Here is an 18,296-nt window from a genome sequence, read left to right on the forward strand (position 1 = left end):
GATGTTTCTCTCGATTTTCTGTCACACTAAAACACACACACACACACACACACACACACACACACACACACACACACACACACACACTATTGCAATATAATTCAACACGCCTCCCACATTCAGGCATTATTCAGTGGTGTGAGAGAGGTTTTCCATGCTGCACTCAGACAAAATGAAGTTGTAGCTCTTACTACTGTTCAATAGCAGCAAGAAAACAAGTCAAATGTTAACCCTGCACACTGTTGTAGTAGCAAGCTGCCTTCTCTGTGATCTTTGTTGTTCACCACATCTTAGCTAGAGAGCTCCTCTGCTGTGCAGTCAAGTGGAGCTTCACTCACACTGAAACACAATTGTAGCCAGAGAAGAAGATGCACACTGAGAAACAATAAGAAGAATACAATAGTCAAAATGAGCTTTTCATTCATTTCATACCGGCGGCGTTGCCGACAGGGGGGCTTGACCTTCCTCTGGTTGAGGGCTGCCTCCGTTGAGTCCCTTAGCTGCCCAAAATGTCACTAGCTTGGCCTGCTAGAGACCTCTCACACAGAGAGCAGGTTACCATCTATCATTTTGTCCCCCATTGTATTGTGAGATTTTGCATCACAAATCTATGGGAGAACAATTGGAAAGTCAACAATTTGCAGTTGGTGTCCGGTGTCCAGGCCATGAATGAGAGGGAGCCAGCAAGAAAGCTTTTCAAAAAGGCGGTGCTCAGGGCAAAACTGATCGACCCAAAAGTGTATTTGTTTTGTGTATATAAATCTCTGATATTACGTCTCCTCTTCCCCTGTGTGAAACACTGGATATTAGGGGTGTCACGATACACTCAGTTCACGATACGATACAATACACAATATTGGGTTCATGATAACGATACGATATTTTAACAATATTCTTTTGCGATCGATTTGTAAGTTGAGGGGGCATCCTCCACGCTAATTTGAGTAATTTCACCATTTTCATCCTCCGTGTCTGTAACGTCCCTCGTCTGTTCAAACAAAGCGATGAAAAGGAGAGCGAGCATGCAATCAGATGCAGATCAGTGCCACCATGTTCAGCTTCTTTTTCTCGCGATATGAGATTTCATCTGTTTTGATATCGCGCTATATTGTGGGACGATATATTGTGACATCCCTACTGGATATTCATATGATGTCGCCCAGAACAACTGAAGGATTGTAGTGGCTTAGAGCAGTGGTTCTCAAATGGGGGTCCGGGGACCCCCAGGGGTCCGTGGCACTTTGCCAGGGGGTCCGCGAAAAGTTTTCGCGTAAATAACAAATATTTTTATTTTTATTTTTTTTGCAAAAGCTTCATAGTTGAATGAAAATATGTTATGCTTCAAATCTAAAATGGTTCATGGATTACATTTTAACCTAACAAACCTATCAAATTAAAAGTCAAGCACGTTACCGTGGAAACAATTAAGCTTAGCCCAAAATCACAAATCAGAATGAGGGGGTCCCCAGTATATTTTCTATCTTGTAAGGGGTCCTTGGCTGAAAAACATTTGAGAACCTCTGGCTTAGAGGAATTAGTTATATTACACCAAATGCTTTCCTTGGAAATGTGTGGGTTTTAACTGGGTAGGGAGTTGAGACTCACTATGACTCACTAGATTGAGCTTCCTGACATGAGCTACTAATGATGGCTTTGCCGAAGAAATCTTGTTCCGTTTTTATCTTAAAAGTCCAGTTAAGAAAATTTGGTTTCTAAGGACTTTTTAAATGTATATAAGACACAAAATTAACTCCAATCATGTATGCTATGGCAATAAATTATCTGAGAGAAAGTAGAGCTGGACGATGATTCAATATTATCATTTACCATCTTTCAGTGGAATCATATCATGATGCTATGGTGATTTTTGGATATTGTGACACAATTCTGCTGTCAAAATTGAGGATAAGAAGCAAATTTTCACTTTAATGACTTTACTTGACAAAATTACTTGACAACTATGAAGCATTTTTCTAAAGAATATTATTTCAATATTTCTATTTTGTTTGACATCACTCATTACCATTCAGTTCAACTGGATTTAACGAGATTTTGCATATGAGCCATATTGTGATATATATCGATACCGATTTGTGTGTGTGTGTGTGTGTGTGTGTGTGTGGTTACCGTGATATTCATTTTCAACCATATCGCCCAGCCCTAAGAAAAAGCAGGTTTTGTGATTTAACACCTTAAAACAGCTTGTATGTCTCACTGATGCAACATTAGGCCTAAATTTCATTCATTATTTTTAACTATGGTAATGTAAGCCAGAGGTTTTCAAATGTTTTTCAGCCAAGGACCCCTTAAGATAGAAAATATCCCTCATTCTGATTTGTGATTTTGGGCTAAGCTTAATTGTTTCCATGGTAACGTGCTTGACTTTTAAATTGATAGGTTTGTTAGATTAGAATGTAATCCATGAACTATTTTAGATTTAAAGCATAAAATATTTTCGTTTAACTATGAAGCTTTTGCACACACAAAAAAAAACATTTATTTTTATTTTCCTGAAAACCTTTCGCGGACCCCCTGGCCAAGTGCCACAGACCCCTGGGGGTCCCTGGACCCCCATTTGAGAACCACTGATGTAAGCTACCTGCAGCTGCGACTTGTTATGAGCACTCATTTATTCATTATATCTGATCTGATGCAGCCTAATAAATATTCTCTATTATATCACAGACAGTGGTTATACAGTTAATTTATGTTTATATAGCAGCAGCATCACAGTCATATACATCCTATATATACACACAACATAGGGTACACATACATCATAAGCATACTACTAGATTATATACATTGCTATACTACCCAAACACATCATATCTTTATTAGGGGTGTCAAAATTAATCTATGTATCGAGATGCGGAGGTGTCGAATCGTTGACAGATGAATCGTTGAATCGTTTATGTTTAAATTTCTGTTGACATTCAGATATTAAAGCACTTTCTAAGTAAAAAAGGGACTTGATATTTATCTGACTGCTTGTATTAATTGAGTAAAAAGTAGCCATGTGCAGTAATAATACAGAAAATTGAGGATTTGATACTTGGAGCTGCAATACTTTGAGATGCATCGTGGAATCGAATCGAATCGAATCGAATCGAGAGGCCAATGAAGATTCACAGCCCTAATCTTTACTGTGGGAGGAAAGTTTAACCCACACAAACATGGGGAGAACATGCAAACTCCACACAGAAAGGACCGGTGTGGAGATTCAAACCCACAAGCTTCTTGATGTGAGGTGACAGTGCTAACCAGGGGTTAAAGTGGGCCGGACCGGGCCGAAATTGGTTTAAGCCACCTTTGAGTAGCAAAATAATAATAATAATAATAATAATAATAATAATAATAATAATAATAACAATAATAATAATCATCATCATCATCATCATCATAATCATAAAGTGGACGTTTTGGGACAAATACAAACTACCAAATGCACCGTACTTTGCTATATAGGTTGAAAATCGCATGAATCCCTGACATGTCAGAAATGTCGGTCGGCCGTCGTCAGACTCTCACACAGTTGAGGCAGAGCCACAAGTCAATTCCCCGAGTCCTCGAGTCAACTTACTTTCCTCCTATCACAACCGATATGAACGAGACCGCTGACTTAGCATGTGTGTGTGAGAGGGACAGATGCCTTGCTGCTGCCTGCCATGGAGCCTCAATTCAAAACAAAGCTTTATTATTCACAAGGAATTTAGCTGAAACGTTTACAAAGAGATTACAATAAGTGCAACCAAGTAAACATTTGTGACTCACCATTATCAAAAGTAGTGTAATAAGAATGTCTGTTGGGATGTTAAGAACAACATGATGTAAACTAGAAAATGTTCAAAGGGGTATTTTATTAGGCTATATTTTGCTTTTAAATGTCAGGAAAACACAATTAGTTGCTGTTACAGGGGACTAACTGCAGCGTAACGCATTAGTGTCTGGTTAAAGCAGATGTGTTCTTTATGGATCCACACAGCTTATACACGTTTAACACACGCGCGCACGCACACACACACACGCACACACACGCACACATACACACACACACACACACACACACACGCACATACTGTACACACACACACACACAAATTCATATACATTACATGACTGAATCAGTGGTTTGCGGCACCATTTCTAGGTTTCATGATTCTATCCCTGGAAAGAGAAACAGCTTGGCCTAGTCTAGTCTAGTGGGTGTGAAAACAGTAATGATGTCAAATTGTTTCTTGTCTTTACCATCATCACACACAAAGACACAGACATACACCCACCCACACATACGATACACACATACACGGTACACACACACACACACACACACACACACACACACACACACACACACACACACACACACACACACACACACGGTTAGTTTTGCTCTAGACACTGGTGTCAGTGCTGTTTGTGTATGTAAATAGCAGGTACTCTATATTAATACATCTACATAAAATGCAAGCCTATACTGTAGCTATCTCGTGTAATTTATTTTTGCCTCACAACAATTTATGTGAGATTATGAGTAAGATGTGATTGACAACAACCACCCCTATACGTGTCCATCTGTACATTTCAGACTTTTTAAACACAAACTTAAGATAAATTGTACCCCAAAAATCAACCTCAAGAGCAAAATACACAGTAAAAATATGTACTGTATCTATGCAACCAGGGAGAAAAACTTAAATTTTCAGACTTAACATTTTGAGACTTTTCACAGACCTGCACCCTGCTCTCTCTTTCTCTCCATCTGTACTCTGCCTGTTTGCCTGTCTGTAAACATAATTGTCAGTCCCTCTGTCTTTCTTCTGTCTCCTGCTGTTGCATTTCCTGTGTCTCTCTTGGTTGGTCTCATTCTGGTTCTGGTTCGGTTGACTGGGCCCATGTGTTCAGAGCCTTAGTTGTGGTGTGTAGAAAGAGCCAAATTAACGCTGCATGTTGCCATCTGAGAGACTGAAGTACAACAAGTAACACAGAACAGATGGACAGCAGGGTCTGCTGGTTGTTTGAAAAGTATTTTTCCACTGATGTTGCAAACTCCTCACTCGCTGTCAGTGCGAGAGAGGGAGGGAGAGAGAGAGAGAGAGGTGTGGGGAGAGAGAGAAGCACTGGATGAACGCAGACAGAAAAATGCACAAAAATAAACGTCTATAAAAGCATGCATGCGCAAACACAGTGAAACACATACACATTTGACTGTTGGTTTAATGAGGCATAACTCCCTATTTGCCATGCTTACCAGGCCTATTTACTGGAAATCATTTTATTTTCTGTTTTTACTGGAGGCTCAAGATAACATGTCACATGACCCGGATGAGACATCTGATAAGCCAAGAGAAAGACAACGCTTTTACCATATAAGCCAACACATGCATCAAAAGACACACGCACTCACACAACTTCACGCAAACTGCACACACACTCCCCACAAAGTACACTTACACAGTACACAAAGTAAATACACACACAGAGGAACACGATACATACTGCAGCCACACGTACACACAAAACAAAACCATGTGGAAAAGATTAGGGCTGGAAAAGCTGGAACAAACATATGCAAGAGCACGCACACACACACACACACACACACACACACACACACACACACAGCTGAGATGGGAGCGGTGTGATTAAGATGTAGACTACAGGGGGTCTAGAGGAAACAGTCTGTGGGAAGTGACTTTGTCAGACAGAAGAACGCAGGATTCTCCTGGCAGAACACTGACAAGAGACAGAAGGAGAGAGGTACTAGAGAGAGCGAGGGAGAGAGAGAGACACTAACCTCATCTTTGGCCTTGACTACTGTACATCAGAAGAAAGGAAAGGGGGGGGTTCACGGTTACCTCAGTGGAGAGACCACAACTCAAGAAGGTTCAGAGACATTTTGCAGAAAAACTATCCCAAGTTTTTCAAAGTTAAACTCTGGGGCCAAAATTAGCACCAGCCACCAGCCAAATGCTAGTAGAATAATGCAAGTGGCTGGTAGGTTTGCTTCACTCATCAGCCAAAAAACAACAACAATGGTAATCTATTCAGTGGCTGGTAAAACAATTATATTCACTAGCCTTTTGGCCGGTGGACAAAAAAGTTAATTTTGGACCCTGGTTACATTAATGATGTCAAACGAATCAATGTCACACATTTAGTTTCTTTAGTCTCTTCTTCTAAGGGGTAGTCTAAATAATAGGAGCACAAACATAAATGTTTGGCCTATGGAACATCATAACATGTGTACTGTACGTTTATTCTCACCAAGAAACTCAGGACCAAAGGTAAAGACCAAGCCAAGACAGATCATTTAAGGCCACAGAGTCTGAGACAAGACCATTAGGTTTCTGTTTGTTTCAGCTGACAAACAAGTTCCACTTCCAAAACAACATGGGAGACTTCAGGCTCTGTTTACCCTGCAAACCAAATCAATACAAACACACACCGGTATAGCAACAATGGGATCAGTTAGGATCACTTTCATTTACATCATAGCTACTTCAATGTTTGGCACAAGATTTCAGGTTCCAAAGAAACAAACAAGAACATAAATAGATTACACACATCATATCATGCTTTTTCGTTGATTCAAAATCCATTATCCAAATGAAAATCTGAATATCACCCATCCAAACACTATTTCACAACTGTAAACCTGGGGCACATACCATTTTCACTATTATCGTAATGATAACGATTCCCGCAGGCGTCTGTGTTGTACTGATCTTTTCACAGCTTACATGGAAACAGCAAGTGAAATCATTTCTCTGTGGCCATTTTTCATTAGTTTTGATATTTCTCCTAAATCGCCAGCAAGCAAACCATACTTCAGCCATGTGATCATGCTGGTCAAAGTTTTAGACTGGACAAATACAAAATCTGTCATTTCCATTTTGACAACAGACGATTAAAAAATAAATCTGTAACATTTTTCAAACATCGAGCTGCGGTTGGTTGCACAGTTCACTGTTAACAGCTACAGCACATGTGCATAAGTGTTCAAGTAAGACAAAGAGCTATTTACATGATTTAGTGAAATCTCTCCGAACGACCCGTTTACATGATACATGATGCCAAAGTCCAAATCGCAGGAGCCTGCAATTATTTGATAAGGGAAAATGTGTCACATCACATTTTTTGATCATTTTTTTCCCCCCAAAGTGAAAATGGAATACAAAAATTACCATTCCCACTAAAACTGTATCGCATATCGCAATCGCAATATCTGTCAGTATAATTGTAATATGATTTTTTCGTGCAGCCCTAGTATGGAATTGACATTGGTTTTGCCTTAACTCACATAATAGCCCCTTTCAGACATGCCCTGGAATTCAGAATCAGAATCAGAATCACTTTTATTGCCACAGTATGCAAGAGGAATTTGTCTTAGTGTCATTATGCAGCGTAGCGGTCATGTCAATGTTCCGAGATAAAGAAATAGGAAAAACAACAAAAAGACAATCACAACAGTGCAAGTGCAGTCCAATACAATATATACACGAGTGGAGGAGTGTTCAGTAGGCATAAAATATGAATTTACATGAATTTACAGTCGGCATTAAATTAAATATGAGTTACAATCTAAGCGGTGCACGATGTAGTTAGCAGGAGTAATCTAATGGTATAGAGTTTGGAGTTCAGGAGTCATCTAGATGTTACACATGTGGAGGTGAGTATGTATGAACACAGTTGGTCATGGTACTGTATGTGCGCTCCGAGCGACGCTCCTTTGAGCCGGATCTGTGACTAGGCTAGGGGGTAGTCATAGGGCCGGGTTGGAACACCAGAGCTTGTGTGTGTGTCTGCCCCTGCCCCCCTCCTCACACACACACAAGCTCTGCAGAGCCTGTGAGAGAAAGACAGAAAGCCAGCGAGACAGATTATTATTATATAAATTAGGGATGTTCATCAATTATCGAAAATTGATAATTGATCATTAAGGAATTTTTTATCGATTATTGTTATTAAAAAAATAATAATAATTGTGGACTAGGTTTGGGTGGAATTCGTTCCTCTTCGCCCCACTCCATTGCACAGCCGACTAACGTGAGGTGGAGCTTCATATAGTCTCTAGTTTTCTGGCTGGGCACGGGCCTTTGTGCCAACAAAACTGTTTTAAACATGGGGAATTCACACCGGCATGCGCCGGGGACAGCAGAGTGTTGGAGAGGAGACACAATGAAATAAAGAGTTAATTGAGGAGAACACGTTGTCTTTCGTATTTTCTGCCATAGGCATTCATTTTGTAAAATATATATATATATATATATATATTATTATTATTATTATTATTATTAATATGATCGATAATCGATAATTGGTCGTTAATTTTCCCGATTTTCGATTATGGAAATTTTTCAAAATGAACATCCCTAATAGTGGATGTGAATGAGCGAGCAAGCCAACATCAGGCAGTTTCAGTTTTTCCAAATGAAGCTGGAACCTGCTCTGTGTGTCAGGAAGCCAACGTGTTGCTTGATTGAAAGGCTCACCGGCTCTATTTCTGCAAAGCTTCACGCAGCACACCACCTACACAATGGAGCATTTTTGGACGCAAGTTTCGTCCTGCTTCCCAGTATTGGACATCGCTAGGGTAGGATTAGGATATCGGGATAAAGCGTTAACTTTTTTGTTTTTTTCCATGGAGTGGAGAATTGCTTTCTACAGTATATCTCTGATGTAGTCTACATTGAAAAACATTATTAAAAGTCTGTCTCGACTCTCGCATAAAAGGGAATGATTTTCCTGAGCTACCCTGAGATAATCCTGAGTCCATATCTGAAAGTGGCTATACTATAGTGTGTACTAACTAAGTTTTGTGTACACATCAACATGCTTGATATTGCAGCATTATTTAGCTGAAAACAACAAATTATGCACATATGAAGACATTCGAAGATGTTTGAAAAAACCTCTTGGCAGCTTTCCTGTCTTTGATCTGATCTGAATGCATTCTCTTACTAGCTGTTTCAGAGCTCATTTGAAGCCATATAAAACCACCTCTCTCAAACAAACTACAAAGCGCTTGTTTGTTGTTTGTAACACTTGCGGGTTCATCTGCAGCAAACAAGGCAGAGATGAGAGCAAACTCAGGTTTCTGTTGTACCCGACTCCCCAACATCAATGGAATTGGGGAGAGGACTATGGTTCCGTCTCCATCTGTTCAGTCACAGTCCACTCTCCACTGATTGATTTTGACGAAACTTAGAGAAATGTTGCATCTCTCCATTGTGTTCCAGCATTTTCCAAATATGATTGGCTCAAGGATGTGGGGCTATGACAAATACAGGTCAGAGCAGGGTGACATTTGTGAGTGCAGAGGGGGACTGTGTCATCCATGGGGGGCGACATGTTTACTGTTGCTTTGTCTTACTATACACACAAAAGAAGAAGAAAAAAGAAACGAAAACAAAGTTTAAACTAAAGTCCATAGCTAAGCCTGGCGATAATGAGCATCCATACTGTAATGTGTTAGTATGAGATCTGACAGCAGATTATGTTGTACTCCGTTTTGGGAGCTAGAGGCTGCCTTCCCTGGAGCCTTCTCATGCAAACACACATTATCAGCCTCTCCACACGCACACGCACGCACACGCACACGCACGCGCACGCGCACGCACGCACACGCACACACACACACACACACACAAACATATATTATCAGCATCTACACAGCTTCATTCTTTGCTAAATGAATCCATCAACATTGCTACTGTAGTCTGCACACATACTGTAAGAGACATACGAGACAGACATACTGTAAGAGACATAAGAGACAGACATAATACATATGCGAAGACACACGCGTTTGCTACTCATGGATGTGTTTGTATGCAGTCAGGATATGGGTATGGTGTCTGCAGGCATGCATGCACACACACCTACAGACACACAGTCACAGACAGAAGCCATCAATGTGCAAAATCTCTCTTTAAGGGGCCGTGTGCAGAGAGAATGTTTTTTGAGCTGCCAGTGTCTTTCTGCGATGCATTTCTATGGTAAAAGACGTGCTAGGAGCGCTCCTCTTTCCAGCACCGCAACTGGTTGCGTTCCAGCGCTCTCAGCGGCTAGCGTTTTTTGGTGGAGCACTCTGGCGCATCAAGTAGAAAACAGTTCAATCAAAATCGCGGGAAGAGGCAGGATTAAAAAGACGCAAAGCAAAGCAAAGAGATATCTTTGCTTTTTGGGCGGTTCCAGGTGAGAATGATTAATGTATTATTATCTTGTTGGGTTGTGTGATAGGTTGATATTGACTTTGTTATGCTAGCTAGCTAACACATTAGCTATGAACTGTCTGTGCGCTGTGTGTCTGTGCGCGTTGGAAGTGCTCTGGGCATTCATATTTCCAAAGTGCTCCGCCATGAAAACACTTTCCCTGTAGACATGGTCCCTTAAGTCTGCAAACTGGAACAAATACAATAACATAGCGAGTATATAGTGACAATAATGTAGCGACCCCAGCAAATTCTAAGCTTATGCATCTAAATTACTGTTTTGTAGAGTGTGAATGCCTGTGTGTGTGTGTGTGTGTGTGTGTGTGTGTGTGTGTGTGTGTGTGTGTGTGTGTGTGTGTGTGTGTGTGTGTGTGTGTGTGTGTGTGTGTGTGTGTGTGGTTTGTGTGTGTGTGTGTGTGCAGTACGTTTAAATGTGTGCATGCTACTCCACAGCTCTCCTTCCTTTTAAGGCTATTCTCAGGGCCTTAATTCTCCGCCTTGCCAAGATCCCCCCAACCCCCCCCCCCCACCACACACACACACACAACCCATAAGGAGAGGGAGAGCAGCAATGCAGTTGGCTAACTAAAACATCGTTGCAATCAGCCAGGCAAATCCCCACCACCAACGCCTCCCCCCTCTGACCACGCACACACGCACGCACGCACACACACACACACACACACACACACACACACACACACACACACACACACACACACAGCTCTGGCTCTATCATCAACTGAATTACCTCACACACATGGTTAGGGCTGCAGCTGGCTGAAGAGCGCAGGGCTGCTAAATATAAAACACTACAGACAAACGCACACACACACACACACGCATGCCCAGTCTTTTTATTAACCCACATTTGTGCCAAAATACACACTTGCATACACCATGAAGAGACTGACTTCTGCATCCAATGAGTGATGGTGGAGGCCAGGCCAGCAGTGAAGCTAGTGGCTGTGTGGTGAGTGGTGTGGGGATGTGGGGGGACTGGCTGTGTGTGTGTGTGTGTGTGTGTGTGTGTGTGTGTGTGTGTGTGTGTGTGTGTGTGTGTGTGTGTGTGTGTGTGTGTGTGTGTGTGTGTGTGTGTGTGTGTGTGTGTGTGTGTGTGTGTGTGTGTGTGTGTGTGTGTGTGTGTGTGTGTGTGTGTGTGTGTGTGTGTGTGTGTGTGTGTGTGTGTGTGTGTGTGTGTGTGTGTGTGTGTGTGTGTGTGTGTGAGCACATGCAGGCCTGCAGCCGCTCCCACTGGGACATTTCATCAAGTCGGATATGATCAAAAAAGACACCCTGCTGTGCTGTGATGAACTGAAGAAGATCTTTATTGTTTCTATCCCTCTCATAACCCCCAAGGATTAAAAGCTATTATACTGCAAATACTGTATGCATGTGATTTTTTTCTAATGTTCTGATTGCTGTTCTTTTAAATTCGGATGTGTTAATTAATTATGGGTTGATGAGTAAAAAAAAAGTGAAGACTGGCTGAGGTAGACCCCAAACAAACAGGAAACCGTGTAGGAGGAGGCCTAATGTAACGCACTCGCCCTCGGGTAGAGGAAGACATGAATTCATGCCCATTCCTCGAGGTAATTGAGCACAAAGTTGAACATCTAGGCCAAGTGCTAAAGCTCAGGGGGCGTTTGACAGTCATCAGTAAAACCTCAAGAGATGAATGAGGTAACGATACCAACGTCTTCCTCAACTCTCTTCGGCCGGGTTAACAAGTAATACATCTATTTCATCTTAGTTATCAGTCTGACAGAAAGGATAGGATGGACTTTAGGCTAACAATGACACCACTGCGTGACAACAAGTGACCATGGTTACTCCAAAGCTCTGACTAGATTAGTACCATCACCGTTTGTCCCTTCAATACAGTCAAAAGCAAGGCTGTGCTACTCTCACTGCACCAAAAACAAACCAATCACTCAAGGCTGTGAGAAGATGTGAGAAGATGTGAGAAGATGTGAGACATCTGATGAAAGTTAAACTAAATGTCATCACTACGCTGCTCTTGCTCTGTCATGTGGCACACTGTGTATAGCGAGAGGAGCTTCTTAGAGGCAGCAGAGATCACTGATGAAAACAAAACAACACTAGGGAGAGATGAGAGGTGGTTTGAAGGAGGAGGGGGGGAACCCCTGAGACTGAAACAGCTGGAAACAGGAAGTGTGTGTGTGTGTGTGTGTGTGTGTGTGTGTGTGTGTGTGTGTGTGTGTGTGTGGTGTGTGTGTGTGTGTGTGTGTCTTTATGTGCATGTATTTGGGACACAGCCTGGTATATCAGCACTAACAGACCCTAAAAGGCTCTTGTGTGGTTTTCATTTGATTGAAGAACACAAGCAGATCTACAAAACGATGCATCGTGCACCAATAATACCAAATGAATTTGAGGAAGCTGCTGCTTGTTAAATGGTTCTCTGCTGTGAAGAGTTCTGAGAAGATTTGCAAGGTTTGCAGGCAGTAAAATGTATAGCTCTAAATGTTAGCAGATATCTACTGCATTCAGAACTACAGAAGCCCTATGAAAACGGGTCAGCCATTGATTATGCGTAGTGATTCCATGCTGCTGAATAGCTGGTCATTTTTTGAGCTGTCAACATGACGACACAACTTCTATACAGTGTTTAGCGTTAACTTAATACTGTACTTCATTTCAACATTTTGAGCTGCAACCAGCATCTAGCGTAAGTTATTCTGTCGGAGTATGTCACATTAACAATTGGAAACCATAACCAAACATTAATACAACAGGGCCTGAATTTCAGTGCGGGATTGCAGGTATTGCGCATAATTTAATCAATTCACACAGATCTAGCACTTATAATGTGGGAAATTGTTCCCACACACAGTTGCAGTGATGTCTAATAATGTTCAACGTTTGCACCGATGCAGAACGGCCTATTTCTTTACAGTCTATAAGCGCTGCCCGCTGGTGTTGCAGCATCTCTCGCTAGCATAGACCAGTGGTTCTCAAATGGGGGTCCGCGGACCCCCAGGGGTCCGTGGCACTTTGCCAGGGGGTCCGCGAAAAGTTTTCAGGTTAAAAAAAAAAAAAAAAAATTATTAAAAAAGAAAATGCTACATGTTACCTTTTCCTTCTCAAACTACTTCCTACATGGTGCTAGTCTATCAAAATATCTTGGCTGTCATTGATTGTGTTGCATAGTGGTTTTCTGTACTGTTGACAAATTGTGATATTGTAAATCGCTTTGGACAAAACAAAAGCGTCTGCTAAATGACGTAATGTAAATGTAATGTAATAAAAAAAAAAAAAAAAAAAAAAATCTTCATAGTTCAACGAAAATAGTTTATGCTTTAAATCTAAAATGGTTTGTGGATTACATTCTAATAACAAACCTATCAAATTAAAAGTAAAGCACATTACCGTGGAAACAATTAAGCTTAGCCCAAAATCACAAATCAGAATGAGGGGGTCCCCGGTATATTTTCTATCTTGTAAGGGGTCCTTGGCTGAAAAACATTTGAGAACCTCTGGCATAGACAGCTTACAAGGATGTGAACTTGAAGGCATGCAAACATGGTCATGGACCACTGGCTAAAACATCCAACGCTTGCCGTTGTAGCACAAACAGCGCTACGTACCAGTGATGTCAACATTAACGTTAATCCTCTGGATCCTTAGACAGGTAACTGTAAAGTTACTGAAGTGAAGCGGCAGTCCAAAGACAAGTTTCAGGCTAACTGATTCAGAATCCGTGGCTGGAACCTAACAGTGAGCTGCTCGATTTTACCAACCGCCAACCAATGTCGATGCCGGCCAGTCGAACCAAAGCCCAGAACGCAACGTCTAAACATGGCCTAAGACCTGTAGATAAGCTCATTAGTATCCCCCCTATGTGAAGCACTTACACTCGGTTCACACCAGACGCTATTCAGAAGCTGAGTGCCACGCTAAACCGGTCACAGCAGAAGCACTCTCTTTTCCTCAGCGCCTCGTTGGGCGCTGCCCTCCCCTGGCCTGCTCACAACTTGCATCGACTTCATGCCTGGTGCGCTGCACGCTTGAAAAATAGAACAGAAGCTGAAACTATCGCTGCAGCGTAGCTTCAGCGTGGCATGGCGTGCGGCTGGTGTGAACGGTCTCGCCTGCTAACAAGCATGCCGAAATGAAAGTGCCATAGCGCTGCGTGGCTTCAGCGCTGCGTGGCTTCAGCGCTGCGTGGCTTCAGCGCTGCGTGGCTTCAGCGCTGCGTGGCTTCAGCGACGCGTGGCTTCAGCGCTGCGTGGCTTCAGCGACGCGTGGCTTCAGCGCTGCGTGGCTTCAGCGACGCGTGGCTTCGACATATGAACGAGGGCTTAAAGGGGTGGGGGGATTCCCTCCCATTTTGAAAGATGAATTTCAAACACAGGCAAACATGACCAGAACCAAACTAGAACTGTGTACGTTACATGACTTGTATGTATTGTGCACTTATTCCTTCACATATGCAATATATGTGCCGGTATAAATCTGTATGAGCATGTGTTTCTACCTTTGGAGGATCATAAAGTTCCAGCTGGTACTTCTCCCCCACTCCTCCTCCTCTTCCTCCTCCTTGTGCGTCCCTGGTCCTCCTGACCAGCAGGCGGCAGCGTTGCCAGCGAGGTTGAGTGTCTGAGATAGTGTCGTCCACCAGCAGGTACCTCAGCTGGCCCTCCTTACAGCAGCCGCTCACCTCCGACCTCCTCTGCTTCATGCTCCCGCTGCGTAACCAACGGAAACGATCCAGGAAATGAGAGGCGGCTCCAGCCATAGAAGTGTGAGAGGAGGCTGGGGGCGTGGCTTCAGGGTTCAGGGAAGAGGATGACAGAGGTGTTACTTGCTCAATCACGGAAGAAACGCCGCCCACTCTGTCGTCATTGTTTGGTGGATTGCTGTTGTTCGTCGTGGGGTTGCTAGGGGACAGGTCCTGGTGGGAGGGGGGACTGGGAACGGGCCGTTTCTTGAAAAGCCGTCTGACGCTCTGGCGGATCTGGCTGACAGAGAAGTGCGTGATGTCATGGCCGGGGTTGGAGGTCGTAGAGTCAGAGGAGTACCGTTCAGATAACTGGCGACGATCGGTGCCAGAGACCTCCTCGTTGCTGTGGCTACGAACCAGCAACGACCCGCCGCCAATGCTGCGAGTCGACCCCCTGAGCACCACTGGGTTTCCTGATAAGGGGTTTCCCGCCGAACATCGCAGTGGCTGCTCCTGCTCCCGGCTCACCGCCACCGGCTCCGCCTTCGGGGAAACGACGGCGAATAGCGCGGCTCCTCCACACGGTCGGCCCGCCTCCCGGTAGTCCAGCGCCCCAGAGAAGGATGTGATCCGCAGTCGACCGATCACAGCCTGTGGGGTAGAGGGAGGCGGGAGGGGAGGGGCCCCGGGAGTGCTAGGGCAAGTGCTACCAGCAGTAGAGCATGTGTTCTGGTTGAGGGGAGTTCCATCTTTGTCGACCTCACAGCAGAAGTGCTGCTGGAAGAGGTCGGTGAACTGTTTGGAAAAGGTTTCCGGTGGGAGCACGTCATGCTGGGGCCGCTCTCTGGCGAAGCTCCGGTAGTGTCCGGCCAGCTCCCGGGCTGTGGCGATGGCGTGCAGCTCACAGAACTCCCTCCAGCCTCTTGGGGGCGCTGCCACGCCTGGGCCTCCTCCTGCTGTTGTGGTGGTGGTGGTGGTGTTGGCTGGATGGATAGTGTTACCATTCATTGCAGTAACCAGACCGGCTGAGAATCACCGCTGTGTGAGAGAGAGAGAGAGAGAGAGAGAGAGATAGATAGAGAGACAGGGGTGGGTTGAAGAGGGAGAGAGAGATAAAAGGGAGGATGGGGGAGAGGAGAGAGGAAGGGTGGAAGGTTTAGGACAGGAAAGAGAAAACAAGACGATTGAGAGACATACAAGGGAGAGAATTGAAAATATAATTAGAGGCAAATACATCAAGATATGTGGAGTGTTGTGCAAGAACTGGAGTTAAGGATGGAACTGGCAAACAGTCACAGAGTTCCTTTGAATTAATGGAAAGTTTCAAAGTTTCAAACATTTAGAAAGGACAGCCAAAAGTCTGATTTTATCAGTACTCAAGGTTAATCAGCCCAAATTGGATTACATGGGACTGCAAAGGATCTCTGGCAATCAACCAGCCATAAAGTATTTTAATAGATGCAGACAGCCACGGTTCACCAAAAGAAACAATGGACTAGTAGTATTCAGTTGGGGGAAAAAAACATAAATCAAATAAATCGCAAAAACAATGAAAGTGGAGATACGGGGGGAATTGGCCAAGTACAATTGGGGAGAAAATGGGGGGGAAATCAGAAAAATAAATAAATAAATAAAAGTGGAGATACAGTACGTTCAAGTCAAAATTGTGGAAGTCTTATTCTGTTACGGAGATGAATAGAGTTGGAAAGAGTAATGGAAGGGCAATAAAAGTCAATTACTGTAAATCAGTTCCAAATCACGCTGATACGGATGACACAGAGGCAAGTAGCTAAGATGAATGAAAACAAGACAGTCAGACAGACACTGAATGAAGTCCTGACTGAGGAAGTACGGTTAGAACATTTCTCAATCAACCACACTGCCTGCCTGTCCAGCTGTGTGTGTGTGTGTGTGTGTGTGTGTGTGTGTGTGTGTGTGTGTGTGTGTGTGTGTGTGTGTGTGTGTGTGTGTGTGTGTGTGTGTGCACGTATAAATATGTGAGCTGTTTGACTGTCGCCTCTCCTTTCTTTAGATTCAGAATATCAGGGCTAAGTATTATTATAAGTATTATTATTATTATAAGTATTATTACTGCTATGGCCTTTGACTCCGTCTCCCATTTTCTCATATTTGCCTCTTTCTCAGTGGTCACTCACTGTGCAAGAAGTTCCCTCGATGTTAGTTAACAATTTTAATGATTCGGGTTCGGATTATTGATTCCGGTTCTTTTCTTTGAGGGGCGGGTTCAAAACAGGTCACATGCTTAGTTCACAGATTATTTTTTTAACCATTACACACAAGTTATATTCAGTCATATATCATATTCATAACATTGCTTTTCGCTGTTATGAACTTTTGTCAACATCAACAGTTTAAAAAAAAAGTATAGAATTTTTAATTACCGTAACACTTTCTGTACGGGTCCATGTCCACCAGTTAATATGTTTGGGTGGGAACTCGAATTTCAAGTATGTTCTGCACACACAATTTGTTTAGGAATCAATAAGCATAATCTAAATTACAATTCCGATTCCGTTGGAGTTTCGATTCATTTGGATTGGAATCAGAATTTCAGAACACTAGAGTCTCAGTTCGTTTGAGCAAATGATAATACCACAGTTGTACTCGGGTGCGGTCCAAAACAATGAGAGTGAGACTTTACTGAGGGTGGTCTTGGTACATTTTCTCGGTACCACAGGAAGGCCCTGTGCAGTACTGTAGGTTAGGTTGGATCATGGTTGAATTCTCACTCCACATACAACAGATGCTCATGCTCAAGTCCTTTCCCACACCAAATTTCTGACAAGTGAAGGAAATGACTGCTCCCATGTGGCTTTTGTTGATGAAATGATGGTTTGTTTGAAAATTTGCCAAGCATTACCGAATCAACGCATATAAGCAATAACTTGGCCTCTGATCTGGACCAAAGCAAACGGCTTATAGGATAGAAAACGTCCTAAAATGTTCCGATCTGCCAATTTCAGACTGATCAGAATGATCCTAATGGCACATGCCAATCTTGTCCTACAGCAGCACACATGCTTGTATGCGTCCACCACGGTTAACTAACAAATAATACCATTGATTGGAGTAACAAAGAAATGAGCCAATGGTTTAAGAGTTAGTCATATACAGTAGTTCCACGAAAATGAGGAAACTGGATGCATTCCTAAACTGTTCAATGAGAGAGCTCTACCCTAAACCTTCATCTTCTCAAACGTTCTCCTGCCATTCCCTCATGTACTATTCACCTTAAGTGCACTTAACCCACAGTTATTGGAGATTAGTGGGAGGACACTTTTTCAAAGAACCACAACAGGCCTGAGCTGATGCAAGAGCTGAGCTTATTGGCTTATGCAGACAGTCAGTGGATGAATACAATGCTATCTTCA

The 18,296-nt window shown here is 43.0% G+C and overlaps 1 protein-coding gene across 1 annotated transcript in view; it reads right to left on the reverse strand.

Moving 5' to 3' along the window:
* The window catches only part of sh2b3 (SH2B adaptor protein 3), a 73,666-nt gene that overhangs the window by 33,206 nt on the left and 22,164 nt on the right, over positions 1-18,296 (reverse strand). Inside the window, exon 2 of the mRNA XM_083644954.1 lies at positions 14,719-15,942. Coding sequence (XP_083501080.1) covers positions 14,719-15,912 — 1,194 coding nt within the window. The 5' untranslated portion in view covers positions 15,913-15,942. The remainder of the gene's footprint in view (positions 1-14,718; positions 15,943-18,296) is intronic.

This window comes from Poromitra crassiceps (assembly GCF_964638095.1).
Source record: "Poromitra crassiceps genome assembly, chromosome: 10".
In the NCBI taxonomy this organism is placed as follows: domain Eukaryota; kingdom Metazoa; phylum Chordata; class Actinopteri; order Beryciformes; family Melamphaidae; genus Poromitra; species Poromitra crassiceps.